The sequence below is a fragment of the Ylistrum balloti genome, unplaced genomic scaffold (assembly GCF_031769215.1).
Source record: "Ylistrum balloti isolate Yb309-2 unplaced genomic scaffold, AGI_CSIRO_Ybal_v1 Utg370286, whole genome shotgun sequence".
Taxonomy (NCBI): domain Eukaryota; kingdom Metazoa; phylum Mollusca; class Bivalvia; order Pectinida; family Pectinidae; genus Ylistrum; species Ylistrum balloti.
In genome coordinates this window covers 198,840-215,878 of record NW_026782218.1, presented here as the reverse complement: position 1 = coordinate 215,878, position 17,039 = coordinate 198,840, and the positions used below count along the sequence as shown (strand labels likewise).

The following is a 17,039-nucleotide window of genomic DNA, read 5'->3' as shown; positions in this document are numbered from 1 at the left end:
TGTTTTTGAACACGTTTTTGGGTAAGATGTGCACCGGCCCGGCTCATGGCCACGACAAGGATAATAAAAAAGGTCGTAATACAGGCCAAAGGTAACTTTGGAATTTTTTTAAAGCTACATTCTAAGGAGTTTGTTGAGGTATTGTAAATAAAACGCAGTAAAGATTATATTTGGGATGTAGACAAAATTACATGTACCGTTAAACATGTCCTTTAGCATAGCATCTATAATTAAAAAATAAAAATAAATAAATAAAAATACATCTGTGATGAAAGGTATGTGTCATGGCTATTCGTCTAAATATATCTTAAGCTGTTATTGCTTCTTTAGTGTCATTATTATCTCGGTCTTTAAAATGTTCTCCAGTGGAAATCGCCCTGACAACAAATTCAGACACTTTGTTCCGGCTTTGTGTCGTAATTTACATACGCTTCTAGAGGGCGCTACCAGTGCAAAATCACTTCCGGTCAGGATTTGCATCAAAAAGCGGTAAGCTCATATCCACACATCGTTCTGAATAACCGGCTTTTTGGCTATATTTGTTGTTAAGAGAACAGCCTCTCTTTTATCTCAGAATTGAATACTGAAACTGTTGCACTTTTTGCCAGCTGAGCTCCAGAGTTTCTGGGTGTATGACAAGATCTCTGATGAGTTATATATTGGTCTAAATTCAACAACACTTGCCGGAGTTGAACTTAAAACTATGAAGTCATTAAGAAGGGTTTTTTTTTTTTGTCTCCGTCAACTACCTTTAATTTCTACTGTCAGATTTGAGCGAAATTTGGTAAACTGCAGGTGATATTTGTCAGAGTTACTTGACTTTGATGATGACAATTATGATATGAAATTTGGTAAAAAAAATTCTATGAAGTGGATACCACATTTTTTCTAAACCTTTGATATATTTTAGAATGCCTTTCAATTGAATTGAATCTAGCCTACATGAATCACTTCCTCTATGGGGCACAGTATTTCCAAACATCTTATTTTCGTTATTCGTTGCAAAATTTCCCATCAAATTTAACTTTGAATTGTAAATTAGTTTTTGAAAACCTTGCAAGTGGATACTCCTCCTAATTGTCATATACTGGGTTGTGTTGCTTGTTTTCTACTTTGTTGTTGATACTCAGGAAGCTGATGTCATGTATCATTCTGTGCTGTCATGACAGTATCCTTAGCTTGTCACGAGAAAGACATTTTACTCCATTTGCTCCTGACAGCATGTACATGTCCTTTAGGGTAATCCATCATGGCATATCCACTTTTTCATTTTCTGGATATTGTTTTTTCGAATGTCAATTTTTATTACTATTACGGCTGTTTTGTAAATGCGTTGACGCCAACGGCAATTTCTTAAAACTTATCACTGCTCAAACAACTCATGATCTGAAGATGTAGCAATTTTTAACCAATATTGAAGATACCACAAATGCTTCCAAGATACTTAATTATATCCATTAGGATACCATGGTATGTTTTCTTATTTCTACACCTGTTCGTTGGTTTGTAGGCTGTTCAAAGGGCAGTAGAGCTAGCAAGCAAGCAAATAAATAATGTTTTTTATCAATTAAAGATTACAAAAAAGTTTAAATTATAGAACTTTTAAGAATTGCTTACCTTTATTTGTCGATGACGCTATCACGAAAACTTATCATTTAAATGTGTTAGCTAATACTGGTCATGTTATTATTTTAGGTGTTCAAATGTAGAACGGAAATATCAAGGTAGCAGCATGATCGCTACCACCCAGTGGGTGTCCATGTGGGTGTGACTTGTTATATAACAGTTCCCCCGTTGTGCAAAAATGGCACAAAAAGACCACAAGGAACAGAAGATCAGCAGTCACCTCAGTTCAGAGTCTGTCAGGGTGATTGCAGAGTCTGTCAGTTTTGGAGGAATCCCTGATGAGGCTTTAGTACACCTGGCCGAGGACACAACATACAGAATAAAGTTGTTACTGCAGGTAACTCATGGCCATTTAACCTTTCTTTCTAGCATTTCGATAAATATTTCATCTACAAACATACATGCAATAAGTAATTATCTATTGATATTATAACATTTAATTTTGTTTATCATTCTAGGCTTATTGCATTTGCATGGATATAATATGCAATATACCAAATTATTTAGGATGATATCTAGTATGATACTTTACATGTACATCAGCTACATATTGACCATGAATACAAATTGTTTCCATGTAGGTAAATTTTGGTCTAAATGCAGAATGTGGATTGATTGAGACTTAATATGACTAAAGATTAATGTTTGTTAATTTGTTTTTTTAATTTTACAATTATTGGGACAATCTTGATGTGATTATCTTATCAAATGTGCAGTGAAACATTGTTGGTTTGACAAAACACATAGGGACATCCCACGGTCCGTATATATTTACTGGTCGCTTAGCTTGTTATACAGAGTTGGGGCCTAGAGTTGTGTCATTGGGCATGCACATGATATAATGACATGATATGAAATGGATTACACTACACATCATTGCTTATTAAGTGACCGTATGGAGGGATTATTGTGACTCCTTTTATCAATAGTAATATGTGCTTTCTTGCGATATATTCTAACAATTAAAAATGAAGGGAAACAAACTAGAAAGGGTTTGAACTATCACTAGACTGAAAATTATTCTTTTTATTGAAGAAAGCATGTGTTTAAACTTACCATCTATTCGAACAGACTGGAGGTTCACCATATATCATGTTTGTCATTTGATGATACAACAATGGGGAAACACCTTATGTTATAGCATAATAATACAACTAGACATTTAGAAATAGACGTGAATTTGAATCAGGAATCTGAAAAATCCGGATAGATTCTCCAATGAATGGAGTCTCTTCATTCCATACTTGTAGTGTTTACTTATGGTAACATGTTAATTTCTACAGGAAAACAAACCAGCTGTTTTCATGTCAACTTTCACATACTCACAAGGAATAAGCTATATTGTGTGATTTTTTTTATCCTTTTAAGTGTTGTTGGGGTGGGATGGGTGAAACATTGTTTTATTGGTTTGATGAATATATGATGTGTTTATTGTAGGAGGCTGTCAAATTTATGCATCATGGAAAGAGGAGAAAACTTTCAACTGCTGATTTTGACCAAGCTTTAAAAGTTAAGAATATAGAGGTAGGTGTCAGTCAACTTGCTGTTCTTTTATACAAGATTTCCAACAATTTGAAGATTTAAGGCTCATGGTTCAGTGTTTAGTATCATATGTTTCGGATTTAATTTAACCACATATTGATTAAAATTTTTACAGGAAGTTGAAAGGATCTCTTTAAAACAAAATCAACTTTGAAATTATATAACATGATAGAGAGTTTTCCAAGCTGAAAAAATTACAAGAAAACAAACATTATTTTGTCAAACATTATTTTGTATGATGTCTTTCCTGGTTTCTGTTTAAAATTGACCAACATTGAGGTTTTGAAGCATGTTATTTTATGAAGCCAAGATCTGTACCACTAAATATTTGATTTTATATTCCCACAGCCAGTGTATGGCTTCCAGCAATCCACAGAATTCATTCCTTTTCGGTTCGCCAGTGGAGGAGGGAGAGAGCTACACTTTACTGAGGAGAAGGAAATGGATCTACAAGATGTCATCAATTCCTCTCTCCCTAAAGTACCATTGGACTTGTCTCTAAAGGGTAAAAGCTCCACTTCTCTAATAGATTGATGATAAAATTACTGTCTTCTCCATTTTGGTCTTGCCAGGACAAAGAACATTCAATTGGTGTGCACATAGATATTAAAAAGTATATATAGCTGCTGTAACAGACTCGGAGAAAAATAAAAAACAAAGATAGGTTTTAAATGCCTGTCAAAAAATTTGTTGGAAAATATGGCATGATGTTGTCTGCATATTGTAAACTTTTGTTGAAATTAGTGTAAACATTTTTCTTTTCAACCTCTTATGAAAGTAAATGGTAGGGATGTAAGATGTTTAAGCCTTATTTTCCAGGATAGCAGAACAGGCCCATTTGGTCTGTTTGTTTCCATGTATTTTAAAAGTCGTGTACCTTGTAACATGTAACTATCAAGTTACACTACACTAGAGCATGCATTATGTATTTTACACTTTACTAAGATATGTGTACATGTTTCGAGGATTTTTGGGATCATTTGAGTCAAGCATTGATGATTTTCCTGTGGGACTCACTCAAATTCTGAAAACTCACGACATCTCGTTGTAACTGGACTCCTCACATTTACTGAAATAATGCTCTAGACTCACCATGCACATTCCCTGAAAATTGTTAAGTGTTTTGTTGAAAGGTATTTACATCCCTATGATATCCATTACAAAACAAAGAAATCCAAGTTCATGCTGATATTGCCTGATGTTGCAGCTCACTGGCTAAGTATAGAAGGAGTTCAGCCATCCATCCCAGAGAACCCCCCTCCTGCCACCAAGGATCAGCAAAAGAATGAGATCTTGGACACAGGTGTGAAGAGCGCCATTGATAAAATTCCAAAACCAAAAACTGCCAATGAGACGGTAAAAGCCAAACATCGCCATAAGGTAGCTGACCTGGCCAAGGTGAAGGAGCTCTCCACCCATGAACTCTCTGTGGTAAGTGTTGCCCCCACTGTTTTATATGGTTCGTCCCATCCTATGTCAAATCAAGGTCATAGCCTTTAGTTTATCCAGAAGCTTCATGTCATCAGCATTTAAATGAGATGTTCATTGGTCAAAGTTAAAGAGTCAGAGGTCACATCATGCATGAAAGTTGAAATATTATTCTCTTATAGGCATTCTTTAGTTTTAGTCAAAAATATATTGACATGGAATAAATTATCTGTATACAAATAAGTGACTGTACACCTGGGAAACAAATGATGAAGGTTCTGTTATTGTGTAAACAAAGAGACAGGAGTATATGTAGATCAGTGAAGGAAGAGGTCAGAGAAATGGGTTAATCCAGAACAGGATCTAGAGTATCCTTGGTGAAAGGGAACTCGGTGTATAATGAAATTTCGATCAGTGTAATCTGTAGCATTATAGGATGTAATAGATCTCATTGTTGTGAACCTAAGTGGGTCAGAGGGGAAGGGCTGAAAGTCATAAATTGGGTGTTAAATTTATATTAACAATATTTGGTATGGGTCAGTCTTTTGACCTGGAAATTACTATACGTGATATATCTTCAGGAAGTTACTTCATGGCTAAACCCAGATTATGGAACTATTTATTTCACAGATTCATATCCAGATTAAGTTTATTAGGTCATGTGGACCCGAAGGGTCCGATGACCTATAGTCATCATGCTTCGTCCGTCGTCGTCCGCCGTGCGCCGTCCGTAAACTTTTCATTCAAACGACTTCTTCTCAAATACTAGAAGGTCTAGGGGGCTAATACTTGGCACAGAGGATACTGGCATGGAGCTCTACCAAGTTTGTTCAAATGAATGACCTTGACCCACTTTAAAGGTCACAGGGGTCAAATATGTTAAAATCTTTAAACAACTTCTTCTCATTAACCAAAAGGCTCAGAGTGTAGATATTGTGCCTGTGGCATGCTGGGATGAAGGGCTATCAAGTTTGTTTAAATGAATGACCTTGAACAACTTTCAAGGTCACAGGGGTCAAATATGTCAAAATCTTTAAATAACTTCTTCTCAAATACTAGAAGGCCAAGGGGGCTAATACTTGGCCCATAGCATGCTGGCATGGAGCCCTACAAAGTTTGTTCAAATGAATGACATTGGCCCACTTTCAAGGTCACAGGGGTCAAATATGTTAAAATATACAAAGGACTTCATCTCAATAAGCAAAAGTCTATGAGTGCCGACATTGGGTCTGTAGCATGCTGGGAGGAAAGGCTACCAAGTTTATTTAAATGAATGACCTTGAACAACTTTCAAGGTCGCAGGGGTCAAATATGTCAAAATCTTTAAATAACTTCTTCTCAAATACTAGAAGGCCTAGGGGGCTAATACTTGGCCCATAGCATGCTGGCATGGAGCCCTACAAAGTTTGTTCAAATGAATGACATTGGCCCACTTTCAAGGTCACAGGGGTCAAATATGTTAAAATATACAAAGGACTTCATCTCAATAAGCAAAAGTCTATGAGTGCCGATATTGGGTCTATAGCATGCTGGGAGGAAAGGCTACCAAAATTATTCAAATGAATGACCTCAACCCACTTTCAAGGTCACAGGGGTCAAATATGTTAAAATCTTTAAACAACTTCTTCTCAATAACCAAAAGGCTTAGATTGCTGATATTGTGCCTGTGGCATGCTGGGATGAAGGGCTATCAAGTTTGTTTAAATGAATGACCTTGAACAACTTTCAAGGTCACAGGGGTCAAATATGTCAAAATCTTTAAATAACTTCTTCTCAAATACTAGAAGGCCTAGGGGGCTAATACTTGGCCCATAGCATGCTGGCATGGAGCCCTACAAAGTTTGTTCAAATGAATGACCTTGGCCCACTTTCAAGGTCACAGGGGTCAAATATGTTAAAATATACAAAGGACTTCATCTCAATAAGCAAAAGTCTATGAGTGCCGATATTGGGTCTGTAGCATGCTGGGAGGAAAGGCTACCAAGTTTATTCAAATGAATGACCTCAACCCACTTTCTAGGTTTGGCTTGCTTTTTGTCAGATGACCGTTAAGGCCCATGGGCCTCTTGTTTTTACTTTTAGAATCTTTATATCAGTTTTCACATGACATGAAATTTTAATGGTCATCATTCAAAATCAAAAGTTCAAGGTGACATGACAATGTTTGAACCATTTTATTTACAGATGATAATAATTTCTTTGTTCAGGATATGTAAATCTTACTCTATTTACATCATAATATATCAATAAAATATTTATTGACACAGGAACAGCAGTTGTACTACAAGGAAATAACAGAGGCTTGTGTTGGACCAGACGAGGGGCGACGTTCGGTAAGGTTACTTAAGTTCACAGATATTAAGTTACAAATTCTTTGTTTAGATGTTTATCTTCATTGTTTACATAGATCCAGAGTTTTGGTTAGAGACTATGTTTTTATCTACATTTGTAGATTAGATTTTTTATTTTGATACAGGTTATCGACTACACTCTAGTAGAATATAAAACTAATGAAACTATGAAATTTGTTATTTCAATGTTGATGATAATTAGATTTGACGGGTGATCTGATATTTGGATGGACCTACTTACATAGCTACTCATGTTCATGTGCATTGTGTTATGAAATTGCTTTGTCAAATTTTTGTTTTTGAAAATGAAATATGTTACAAAAAAATCAAATGAACAGAAAATAAAACTCTGAAGGATTTACTGGTATGTACAAAATGTTACTGGTATGTACAAAATGTTACTGGTATGTACAAAATGTTACTGGTATGTACAAAATGTTACTGGTATGTACAAAATGTTACTGGTATGTACAAAATGTTACTGGTATGTACAAAATGTTACTGGTATGTACAAAATGTTACTGGTATGTACAAAATGTTACTGGTATATACAAAATGTTACTGGTATGTACAAAATGTTACTGGTATGTACAAAATGTTACTGGTATGTACAAAATGTTACTGGTATATACAAAATGTTACTGGTATGTACAAAATGTTACTGGTATGTACAAAATGTTACTGGTATGTACAAAATGTTACTGGTATGTACAAAATGTTACTGGTATGTACAAAATGTTACTGGTATGTACAAAATGTTACTGGTATGTACAAAATGTTACTGGTATGTACAAAATGTTACTGGTATGTACAAAATGTTACTGGTATGTACAAAATGTTACTGGTATGTACAAAATGTTACTGGTATGTACAAAATGTTACTGGTATGTACAAAATGTTACTGGTATGTACAAAATGTTACTGGTATGTACAAAATGTTACTGGTATGTACAAAATGTTACTGGTATGTACAAAATGTTACTGGTATGTACAAAATGTTACTGGTATGTACAAAATGTTACTGGTATGTACAAAATGTTACTGGTATGTACAAAATGTTACTGGTATGTACAAAATGTTACTGGTATGTACAAAATGTTACTGGTATGTACAAAATGTTACTGGTATGTACAAAATGTTACTGGTATGTACAAAATGTTACTGGTATGTACAAAGTGTTACTGGTATGTACAAAATGTAAGTTTTTTTTAAAGAGTTTCTGTACCGTATGATATATGGTGGTAGGTATCAGAAGTACAAATAAAAAAAGGAAATTGTTTGTAACATTGACATTTTTGATAAGAGAGGAATCAAATCTGTCAAATTTGACCCAAAAAAGAATGACCATCAAATGTGACTCCAAAAAGGGTGATCGTGATTGGCTAGTTGAAAGTTTTATAACATCCAACTTCATATATTGAGGATGAAATACATATTTAGCCAATGCTAATTTACCCACATAGTATTGTTAGATTTACATGCTTAGATGAGTAATTAATTCCGTGTGACTCAATTTGCTTGCTTGTTATATTTAAAGGAGGCTCTACAGAGTCTGGCCACAGATCCAGGTCTGCATCAAATGCTGCCACGCTTCAGCAGTTTTATTTCAGAAGGGGTAAGTATAATGGGGTTTATCAAAACCATCTTGATATAAATGTCTGCCTAATATCAATACCTAGACAGGTATAGTTATATAACCTGTTACAGTCATATCAGACTTTCTAGGATTGATAAACACTTTCTTGCTTTGTTTATGTAACACATCCTTCGGAAATGTGCATGAAAGTGATCATGTTTAAGATGGTAATTATTTACTGGGAATTTTGTTTTTATCTGCTGACTGTACACTTGTATATTTCTCTTCATTAATTGTTAAAATAAACTATTTTATCTTCTGATTTTGATAAAGTGAATATTTCTACAAAGTATAGCTACAAACTGCCTGATTCTTCTCCTACATTACTGACATCAATGTCTGTGTTGATCTACAAAAATCTCTTAATATTGATGTAGCAGGTTACAGATTATCATTGCTGGCAGTGCACAGGTTACCAATCAGTTTATTTTGAGAACAGTAAAGGTACAATTATGGAAAAAAATTGGTAATAAAAGAGAGAAATAATGATAATTTGGGGAGGGTGAGGGTTGTTACAAAACTACAGGTGGGAAAGCAATACCTAATTATACTGAATTTTTTTTCAGGTGAAAATTAATGTTGTACAGAATAATCTGGCTCTGCTGATCTATCTGATGAGGATGGTGAAGTCTTTGATGGACAACCAGACCCTGTATTTAGAAAAATATGTAAGTGTGATTATTGAGTACTTGTTATAACTACCTGTTGAGGACACTGTGTATGTCATGTAACTATGTTGTTATTGATTAAGGATGAATCAATCCAACATACTGGAGGTGGGGTATAATGTTTTATTTGGTAGTTGGTCTACAGGTTTTGCCCTTATATATATTGTTATTAGTGTTTTAATAGTTTTTAGATAAAGTTTTACTATGATAACACATATGATATCTCTTGGCAAAGCTATGATTAACTTCATTTTTTCATATGCATGATGACATCACTGAGGAATAAGTTACGTAGTGAGAATATCACTGATTTAAATTATGTTTCGGTGAAATAAGAAATAGTTTTCACAAATGTTTACAAAATTATCAAAAGATGCATGATAACTAGAACATGTATCTAGATCTCCTTTTTTGAGTTAAAGGAATCTGTTTTAGGAAAAATTACACCAAAAAATCAGTTTTGTCCATGTGGTCATAATCATCAATAGGAAAAATGAGGAATCTAGAACAGTTTCTTTTTCTCGAGAATCACTTGGAAAAACTACATACATTTAAACTTTGCAATAGTGTCTATATATGTATGTATACATTTTCATGGCAAATCCCTTATGTTAACCTTGCAGAGATATGTAAATATCATTTAGTGACATGATATTAAATTTCAGTGAGGAATACTTAAAATAGTCAAAAGTCTATAAAATACACAGTCATTAAACTTTCTTTATATGGCATTTATAGCTGATTAAATGACACAGCTTTAAAGGCAAACATTTATTGCAATACATGTATATGATATTACAGACAAGTCATGTATGTTGAAGTAATCTCTTGTCATTTTAACACTTCAGCTTCACATCCATAACCAATAATTCTGTAATTAGGAGATCAAATTTCTGTAAATACACCTAGTGATTATATGACTTGACCTTTGAAATCAATTAAGACTGAAGAATTTAGGTACAAGCCACTTGTAGAAGTATTACACGAAATCCATAACAGAATCCATCACGGCTGTTCCAGTGATACATAATCCTTCAACCAATTTTTGTATTTCAGTTACATGAGTTTATCCCAGCAGTGACCACCTGTATTGTCAGTAAGCAGTTGTGTATGAGGCCAGACGTGGACAATCACTGGGCTCTCCGAGACTTTGCTGCTCGTCTTATGGCTCAGATATCCAAGTAGGTGTATACAGGGCAACTTCATAGTCAGATAGAAAACTTCATAGTCAGGTAGAAAACTTCATAGTCAGATAACACCAAGGTAGGGCTGTTTCAGAAGGTGTTTGATGGATAAAGCACAAGCAGGGGGTATTTGATAAACATGCCAATGCAGGGAGTGTTTGATGGGTAGAGAACACCAATGCAGGGAGTGTTTGATGGGTAGAGCACACCAATGCAGGGAGTGTTTGATGGGTGGACCACAAGCAGGGGTATTTGATGTATAAAGCACACCAAAATAGAAAGTGTTTGATAGGGTAAACACACTAAAGCAGAAGGTGTTTGATGGGTTAAACACACCAAAGCAGAAGGTGTTTGATGGGTTAAACACACCAAAGCAGAGAGTGTTTGATGGGTTAAACACACCAAAGCAGAAGGTGTTTGATGGGTTAAACACACCAAAGCAGAAGGTGTTTGATGGGTTAAACACACCAAAGCAGAAGGTGTTTGATAGGTTAAACACACTAAAGCAGAATGTGTTTGATGGGTTAAACACACCAAAGCAGAGAGTGTTTGATGGGTTAAACACACCAAAGCAGAAGGTGTTTGATGGGTTAAACACACCGAAGCAGAAGTTGTTTGATAGGTTAAACACCAAAGCAGAAGGTGTTTGATGGGTTAAACACACCAAAGCAGAAGGTGTTTGATGGGTTAAACACACCAAAGCAGAAGGTGTTTGATGGGTTAAACACACCAAAGCAGAAGGTGTTTGAATGATAGAGCACACCATGGCAGGGATTGTTCAATAGAGCACACCATTGAAAGGCGTTAATATATGATTATACCCCATTAATTGGTTTATTAACGATATATTAATCTTATAAAAAAATAACTTTGTCCTTGGTCATTATCTTTTTGATGTCGGTCATATACTGAAGTATTTTCTTATATTCATCATTGTTGTTTGGAATTATGTGACACTGTTTCAGCCAATTAGAAAGTGTGAAAAATATCATTTAATAATAATATACCTCGGTAATGATAACAACACAACAGAGAGTAAAAGGAATTGCTACAAATACCCATCCACATGTCTGATGAGATGTGGGGTCAGCACTCTAAACATGCTTTTATCGGACATTTACTTATTTACCCACAGAAACTTCAGCACAAACACTAACAACATACAGGCCAGGATAACAAAGACTTTTAGTATGGCCCTCCAGAGTGACAAGATCGCTTTGGCAACACAATATGGTGCAGTAGCTGGGCTTGGAGAACTGGGCTCAGAGGTGAGTATTTCATAGCAAACATTCAGGGAAGTAGCTGGGCTTGGAGAACTGGGCTCAGAGGTGAGTATTTCATAGCAAACATTCAGTGCAGTAGCTGGGCTTAGAGAACTGGGCTCAGAGGTGAGTATTTCATAGCAAACATTCAGGGCAGTAGCTGGGTTTAGAGAACTGGGTTTAGAGAACTGGGCTCAGAGGTGAGTATTCCATAGCAAATGTTCGGGTCAGTAGCTGGGCTTAGAGAACTGGGCTCAGATGTGAGCATTTAATAGCAAACGTTCCAGTCAGTAGCTTGACTGGGGGATCTCAGCTCAGAGTTGAGATTTTTTAATAGCTACACAGTACATGGCAGTAGCTTGGTTGTGAGAACCCTCTTCCGAGGTAAGTGTGACACATTTTATGGAAGTAGCTGGACTTCCAGACCTCGACTCAGATGTCAGGAATTTGTAGCAGCATAATATAGGACAGAAGTTTGGTTGGGAAAATTCAGTGACACAGTACAGGGAAGTAGCTTGGCTTGGAGAATCTGGCTCAGATAAATGCCATTGTCAGTGAAATGTTTATTTGGATCATGTGTCATGAAAAAATATGAAAACTTGACCTGAATAGTTCTGGAGTATTAATATATTCAGAAATATTAAAATTAGTAGCTCAGACTTTCTACACAGGATTAAATAAGCATTCTATTGGAATTGAATCTACTGTTACTACTTGATCTTATTCTTTTACAGGTGATCAAATCCTTCCTGCTGCCACATGTGAGTTCACTTGGGGAACACTTGAAGCAAACTGTTGACGCTATAGTTCTCAACAATGTGGACAAAATCGCGGCAGATAACATAAAGAAAATGCTCACTGTAAGTATTTGTTTCACATTCTGTGCGCTTGATGAACCTTCATACTGTCTGTTCTGTCTAACTTGATGAACCTTCTTACTGTCTGTTCTGTCTAACTTGATGAACCTTCATACTGTCCGTTCTGTCAAACTTGATGAACCTTCATACTGTCTGTTCTGTCTAACTTGATGAACCTTCATACTGTCTGTTCTGTCTAACTTGATGAACCTTCATACTGTCTGTTCTGTCTAAATTGATGAACCTTCTTACTGTCTGTTCTGTCTAACTTGATGAATCTTCATACTGTCCGTTCTGTCTAACTTGATGAACCTTCATACTGTCTGTTCTGTCTAACTTGATGAACCTTCTTACTGTCTGTTCTGTCTAACTTGATGAACCTTCATACTGTCCGTTCTGTCTAACTTGATGAACCTTCATACTGTCTGTTCTGTCTAACTTGATGAACCTTCATACTGTCTGTTCTGTCTAACTTGATGAACCTTCATACTGTCTGTTCTGTCTAACAGTTTCTATATATGCTTTGGGAACCGACTGCCATCAGATGTTACAGATATAGGCTACGGTTTCAGAATACTTATATGACTTATAGGGACCAATGCACTGTTAGTTTATCCGTAGGTTCTGGAGTAAATTTTTCAGACAAGTTTCATCATTACATGTATTCCTTAAAACAACCCTCTGATATCAGATAAAGGCAAAGGACATATGATAAAGTTCTCAGCTGCAGGTTCCTGTACATGATATTGAGGAATTTGTATTACACTCAAAAGTACAAACTTTATTGCACATATTCAAAGTCAAATTTAAATTTCATGACACTCTATATATCTTGTAGATGCACTCTCTGTTCTATCAAACCACTTCCACTTTTTACAGTACTTTGGTTTTAGAATGTATAAAGTTAATAATTATCTAGATATATTTGTGTATAAGTTGTTTATTGATAAGTTTTCCTATATATTGAACTTAGGTATAAATACCTTGTTAACTGTGATATGTATGTTTCTGTATGTTATTTTTGTTACAGAAATATATCCCCCCAGTTCTGAAGGTTAGCAGAAGTCCCAATAATAGTGTTGATAGTTACATCGCTGAGTTTGGGTATGTCGGTCAGCTGTTGTTTAATGCTGTGGAACGAGAGAGACGGTCATCAGGTAGTGGTCAGTCGGCAGGTCCAGGTCCAGGACCAGGAAGACCCTCAGTCCATATCCCCCAGGTAAGTTATTCCTCGTTCCATATCCTCCAGGTAAGTTATTCCTCGTTCCATATCCCCCAGGTAAGTTATTCCTCGTTCCATATCCCCCAGGTAAGTTATCCCTCGTTCCATATCCCCCAGGTAAGTTATCCCTCGTTCCATATCCCCCAGGTAAGTTATTCCTCGTTCCATATCCCCCAGGTAAGTTATTCCTCGTTCTATATCCCCCAGGTAAGTTATTCCTCGTTCCATATCCTCCAGGTAAGTTATTCCTCGTTCCATATCCCCCAGGTAAGTTATTCCTCGTTCCATATCCCCCAGGTAAGTTATTCCTCGTTCCATATCCTCCAGGTAAGTTATCCCTCGTTCCATATCCCCCAGGTTAGTTATTCCTCGTTCCATATCCCCCAGGTAAGTTATCCCTCGTTCCATATCCCCCAGGTAAGTTATCCCTCGTTCCATATCCCCCAGGTAAGTTATTCCTCGTTCCATATCCTCCAGGTAAGTTATTCCTCGTTCCATATCCCCCAGGTAAGTTATTCCTCGTTCCATATCCCCCAGGTAAGTTCTTCCTCGTTCCATATCCCCCAGGTAAGTTCTTCCTCGTTCCATATCCCCCAGGTAAGTTCTTCCTCGTTCCATATCCCCCAGGTAAGTTATTCCTCGTTCCATATCCCCCAGGTAAGTTATCCCTCGTTCCATATCCCCCAGGTAAGTTATTCCTCGTTCCATATCCCCCAGGTAAGTTATCCCTCGTTCCATATCCCACAGGTAAGTTATTCCTCGTTCCATATCCCCCAGGTAAGTTATCCCTCGTTCCATATCCCCCAGGTTAGTTATTCCTCGTTCCATATCTCCCAGGTTTAAAACTGTCCCTGTGTCTACCTCCTAATGGGGAGAGTTATATTTAAGTTTATTTCACACAGGCAAGTGTAATCCCTCAGTCCATATCCTACAGGTGATATGTATCCCACAGTTCATATAATCCCTCTGTCCATACCTCTCAAGCAATCATTACCCCTCCGTCCATATCCGAAATGTGAGAATCATCGGTCTAGATTAAGTTATGTTAGGGCCAGTGATGTCTTGTTACCATTCTGTTGTTACAAACAGTGAATTTCGAACACTTTAATGGGTAACAGCCCGTGGTAAAAACTATGTACCACATCTACAAGTATTTTCATCCTCAACTTCAGCTGCACATCATTAGACATTTCATAATATTTGAAAATCACGAGATTACACAATATGGAGTCAAACATCTGTGTTTTATCTTTCAGCCAAGGATGATAATCCACCCTGGCTCACAGCCCACTACCCCTTCTACCCCACGTCAACTGTCTCTCCCTAACAGCATCAACCTACCAAAAACTCCAACCTCTATTGGTGGACAACAGAAGTTTGTCATCATGTCCTCCCAGCCTCGTCAGCCAGCTCCTGTTAGTAATCCTCTCAGCATGACAAGTGGCACTGCTGGAACAACAATCGTCAAAGTTATGTCGTCTGGAGGTCAAGGGTCAACAACCAGTTCAGGGTCATTACCCTCGACACCTCAACCTAAGATCGTGGTGGTGTCCATGCCGCAGGGGAGCGGAACGTCGAAACAAACCCCAGGGGCAGCAAGTACTAGTATTCTGGGACCAGACATGGGTGTGAAAAGTGTGTTCAGTGGACAATCTGCAACAAATTTTTCTCTAAAAAAGGAACATGACAATAATTGGTCCTGACGAGAGCATCTTTACTGCATTATTTATGTATATGTCTGCCATTGTACTGTATTATTTTGAAAGGTTTGCTTTAATAGGTACTGTGGGTTTTAAAACATTTAACTGGAATATCAACAAGAAAGGGGTTGAGGAGTGTTTAACACTCCTTTTGAGTTTATTTAGTATGTGAGATCACCTTTCTGTAGGAAGAGAAGTGTATACTAGAAATTCCCGTCTGATTCCGGTAATATTGACCGACATTTTGTTAATACAAATTTTTATGGAATTGTATTTTATGGTTGATTTAAGAAAGAAACTTCAATTGTTTTTATAAAATAAAAATAAAATTCACAGCAGTTGACAAGTTTAAGTCCTTCATTTATTTAGGAACACAACATTTCTGTGTTTGTTATACTAGACCTGTCCTGATGTGACCTTGGCAGATTCCAAACAATCATCATCCTAGAACCATCATCAAAATGGTTACAGTCGAGTACTATTCTAGGCACTTCAGATTTGGCAGTCTTAAATCAGAATTTTTCTTATTTAAGAAAAAGATTTAAAAGTTTGTGACAAATTATTGGGTCTTATATTGTCGACTTCTTCATAATACCATGAAATTTGAAATAAAATATCACTGTTATAGTTATTTATATATTACAGTCAATGAATTCTGGTACAGGTATATCAGTAAACATATTCATCCATGTCCACTTCATGTTGTGAAGACAGTTTTCTGAAATGTTATAAGTTTTGTTGTCACCTTTCATTATCATTATTGAACATGTTTTATACAAGCTTTTCATTAGTAGACAATACCAAAATAATCAACAGAAATCATGATCTAATATCATATTATTATAATTTTTTTTCAGTGTTGAACTTTAATTAAATAATGTTTAAGAGAAAAATTATATATGTTTAGTGTCTACAATAATTGTATTCAGCATTTCATTCATATTTTCTCTGAAGAATTTTGATTGTATTCTTGGAACTGTCCGTTAATAAGCCCAGAGGCACAGAACTTCTGTCAAGAGGAGAGCTTATTGCAGACAGTGTGAAATAGCACTTATTGGTGATTCAGCTGAAAAAAAATACAACGGGATGGATCTATTTCCAGGCGTTGGACTGATAATTGCTATAATATTTTTGAGATTTAAAGCTAGAATATTTCTTTAACCTTAAAACAAATATCCAAAAGAGCACTAGTTCTGTTGCTTTTTTATATGACGGATGCAATTTAAGAAAGCTATAATGTTTTGTCATCTTACAACAATGGTGAAAAAAAAAGTCTTAAAAGTAAGGTTCTGTAGTATATCCAAGGAGAAATAAAAGTTATAAATACTCAGTTATATGTAAAATTGTTGTTTTTGGAAGATTTGGACTATCGATTGGAAGTCGGCAGTACACAATCTTTACATTGTCTGACCAGAATGATCTGTAATATACCCTGCATTATCATATTGACAACAAGTCAATATTTAGGTAGAGAACACAGAGATACCACGTCATTCATTCGTATGAACCGGACTCTATACACTGAACAAAGTATTAAAGTAATCTTCTAATTTGAATATTCCA

The 17,039-nt window shown here is 36.1% G+C and overlaps 1 protein-coding gene across 1 annotated transcript; it reads left to right on the top strand.

Annotated features, from left to right (window-relative positions):
* The first annotated feature begins 1,695 nt into the window (after window positions 1-1,695).
* LOC132552895 (transcription initiation factor TFIID subunit 6-like) lies at window positions 1,696-16,806 on the top strand. The gene is made up of 12 exons (XM_060217091.1): window positions 1,696-1,963; window positions 3,064-3,150; window positions 3,517-3,673; window positions 4,376-4,599; window positions 6,864-6,929; window positions 8,485-8,562; window positions 9,150-9,251; window positions 10,308-10,432; window positions 11,571-11,703; window positions 12,432-12,557; window positions 13,585-13,773; window positions 15,033-16,806. Exons 1-12 carry the CDS (start codon window positions 1,805-1,807, stop codon window positions 15,477-15,479), a joined length of 1,893 nt encoding a protein of 630 aa, XP_060073074.1. The 5' UTR covers window positions 1,696-1,804; the 3' UTR covers window positions 15,480-16,806.
* Window positions 16,807-17,039: the final 233 nt, after the last annotated feature.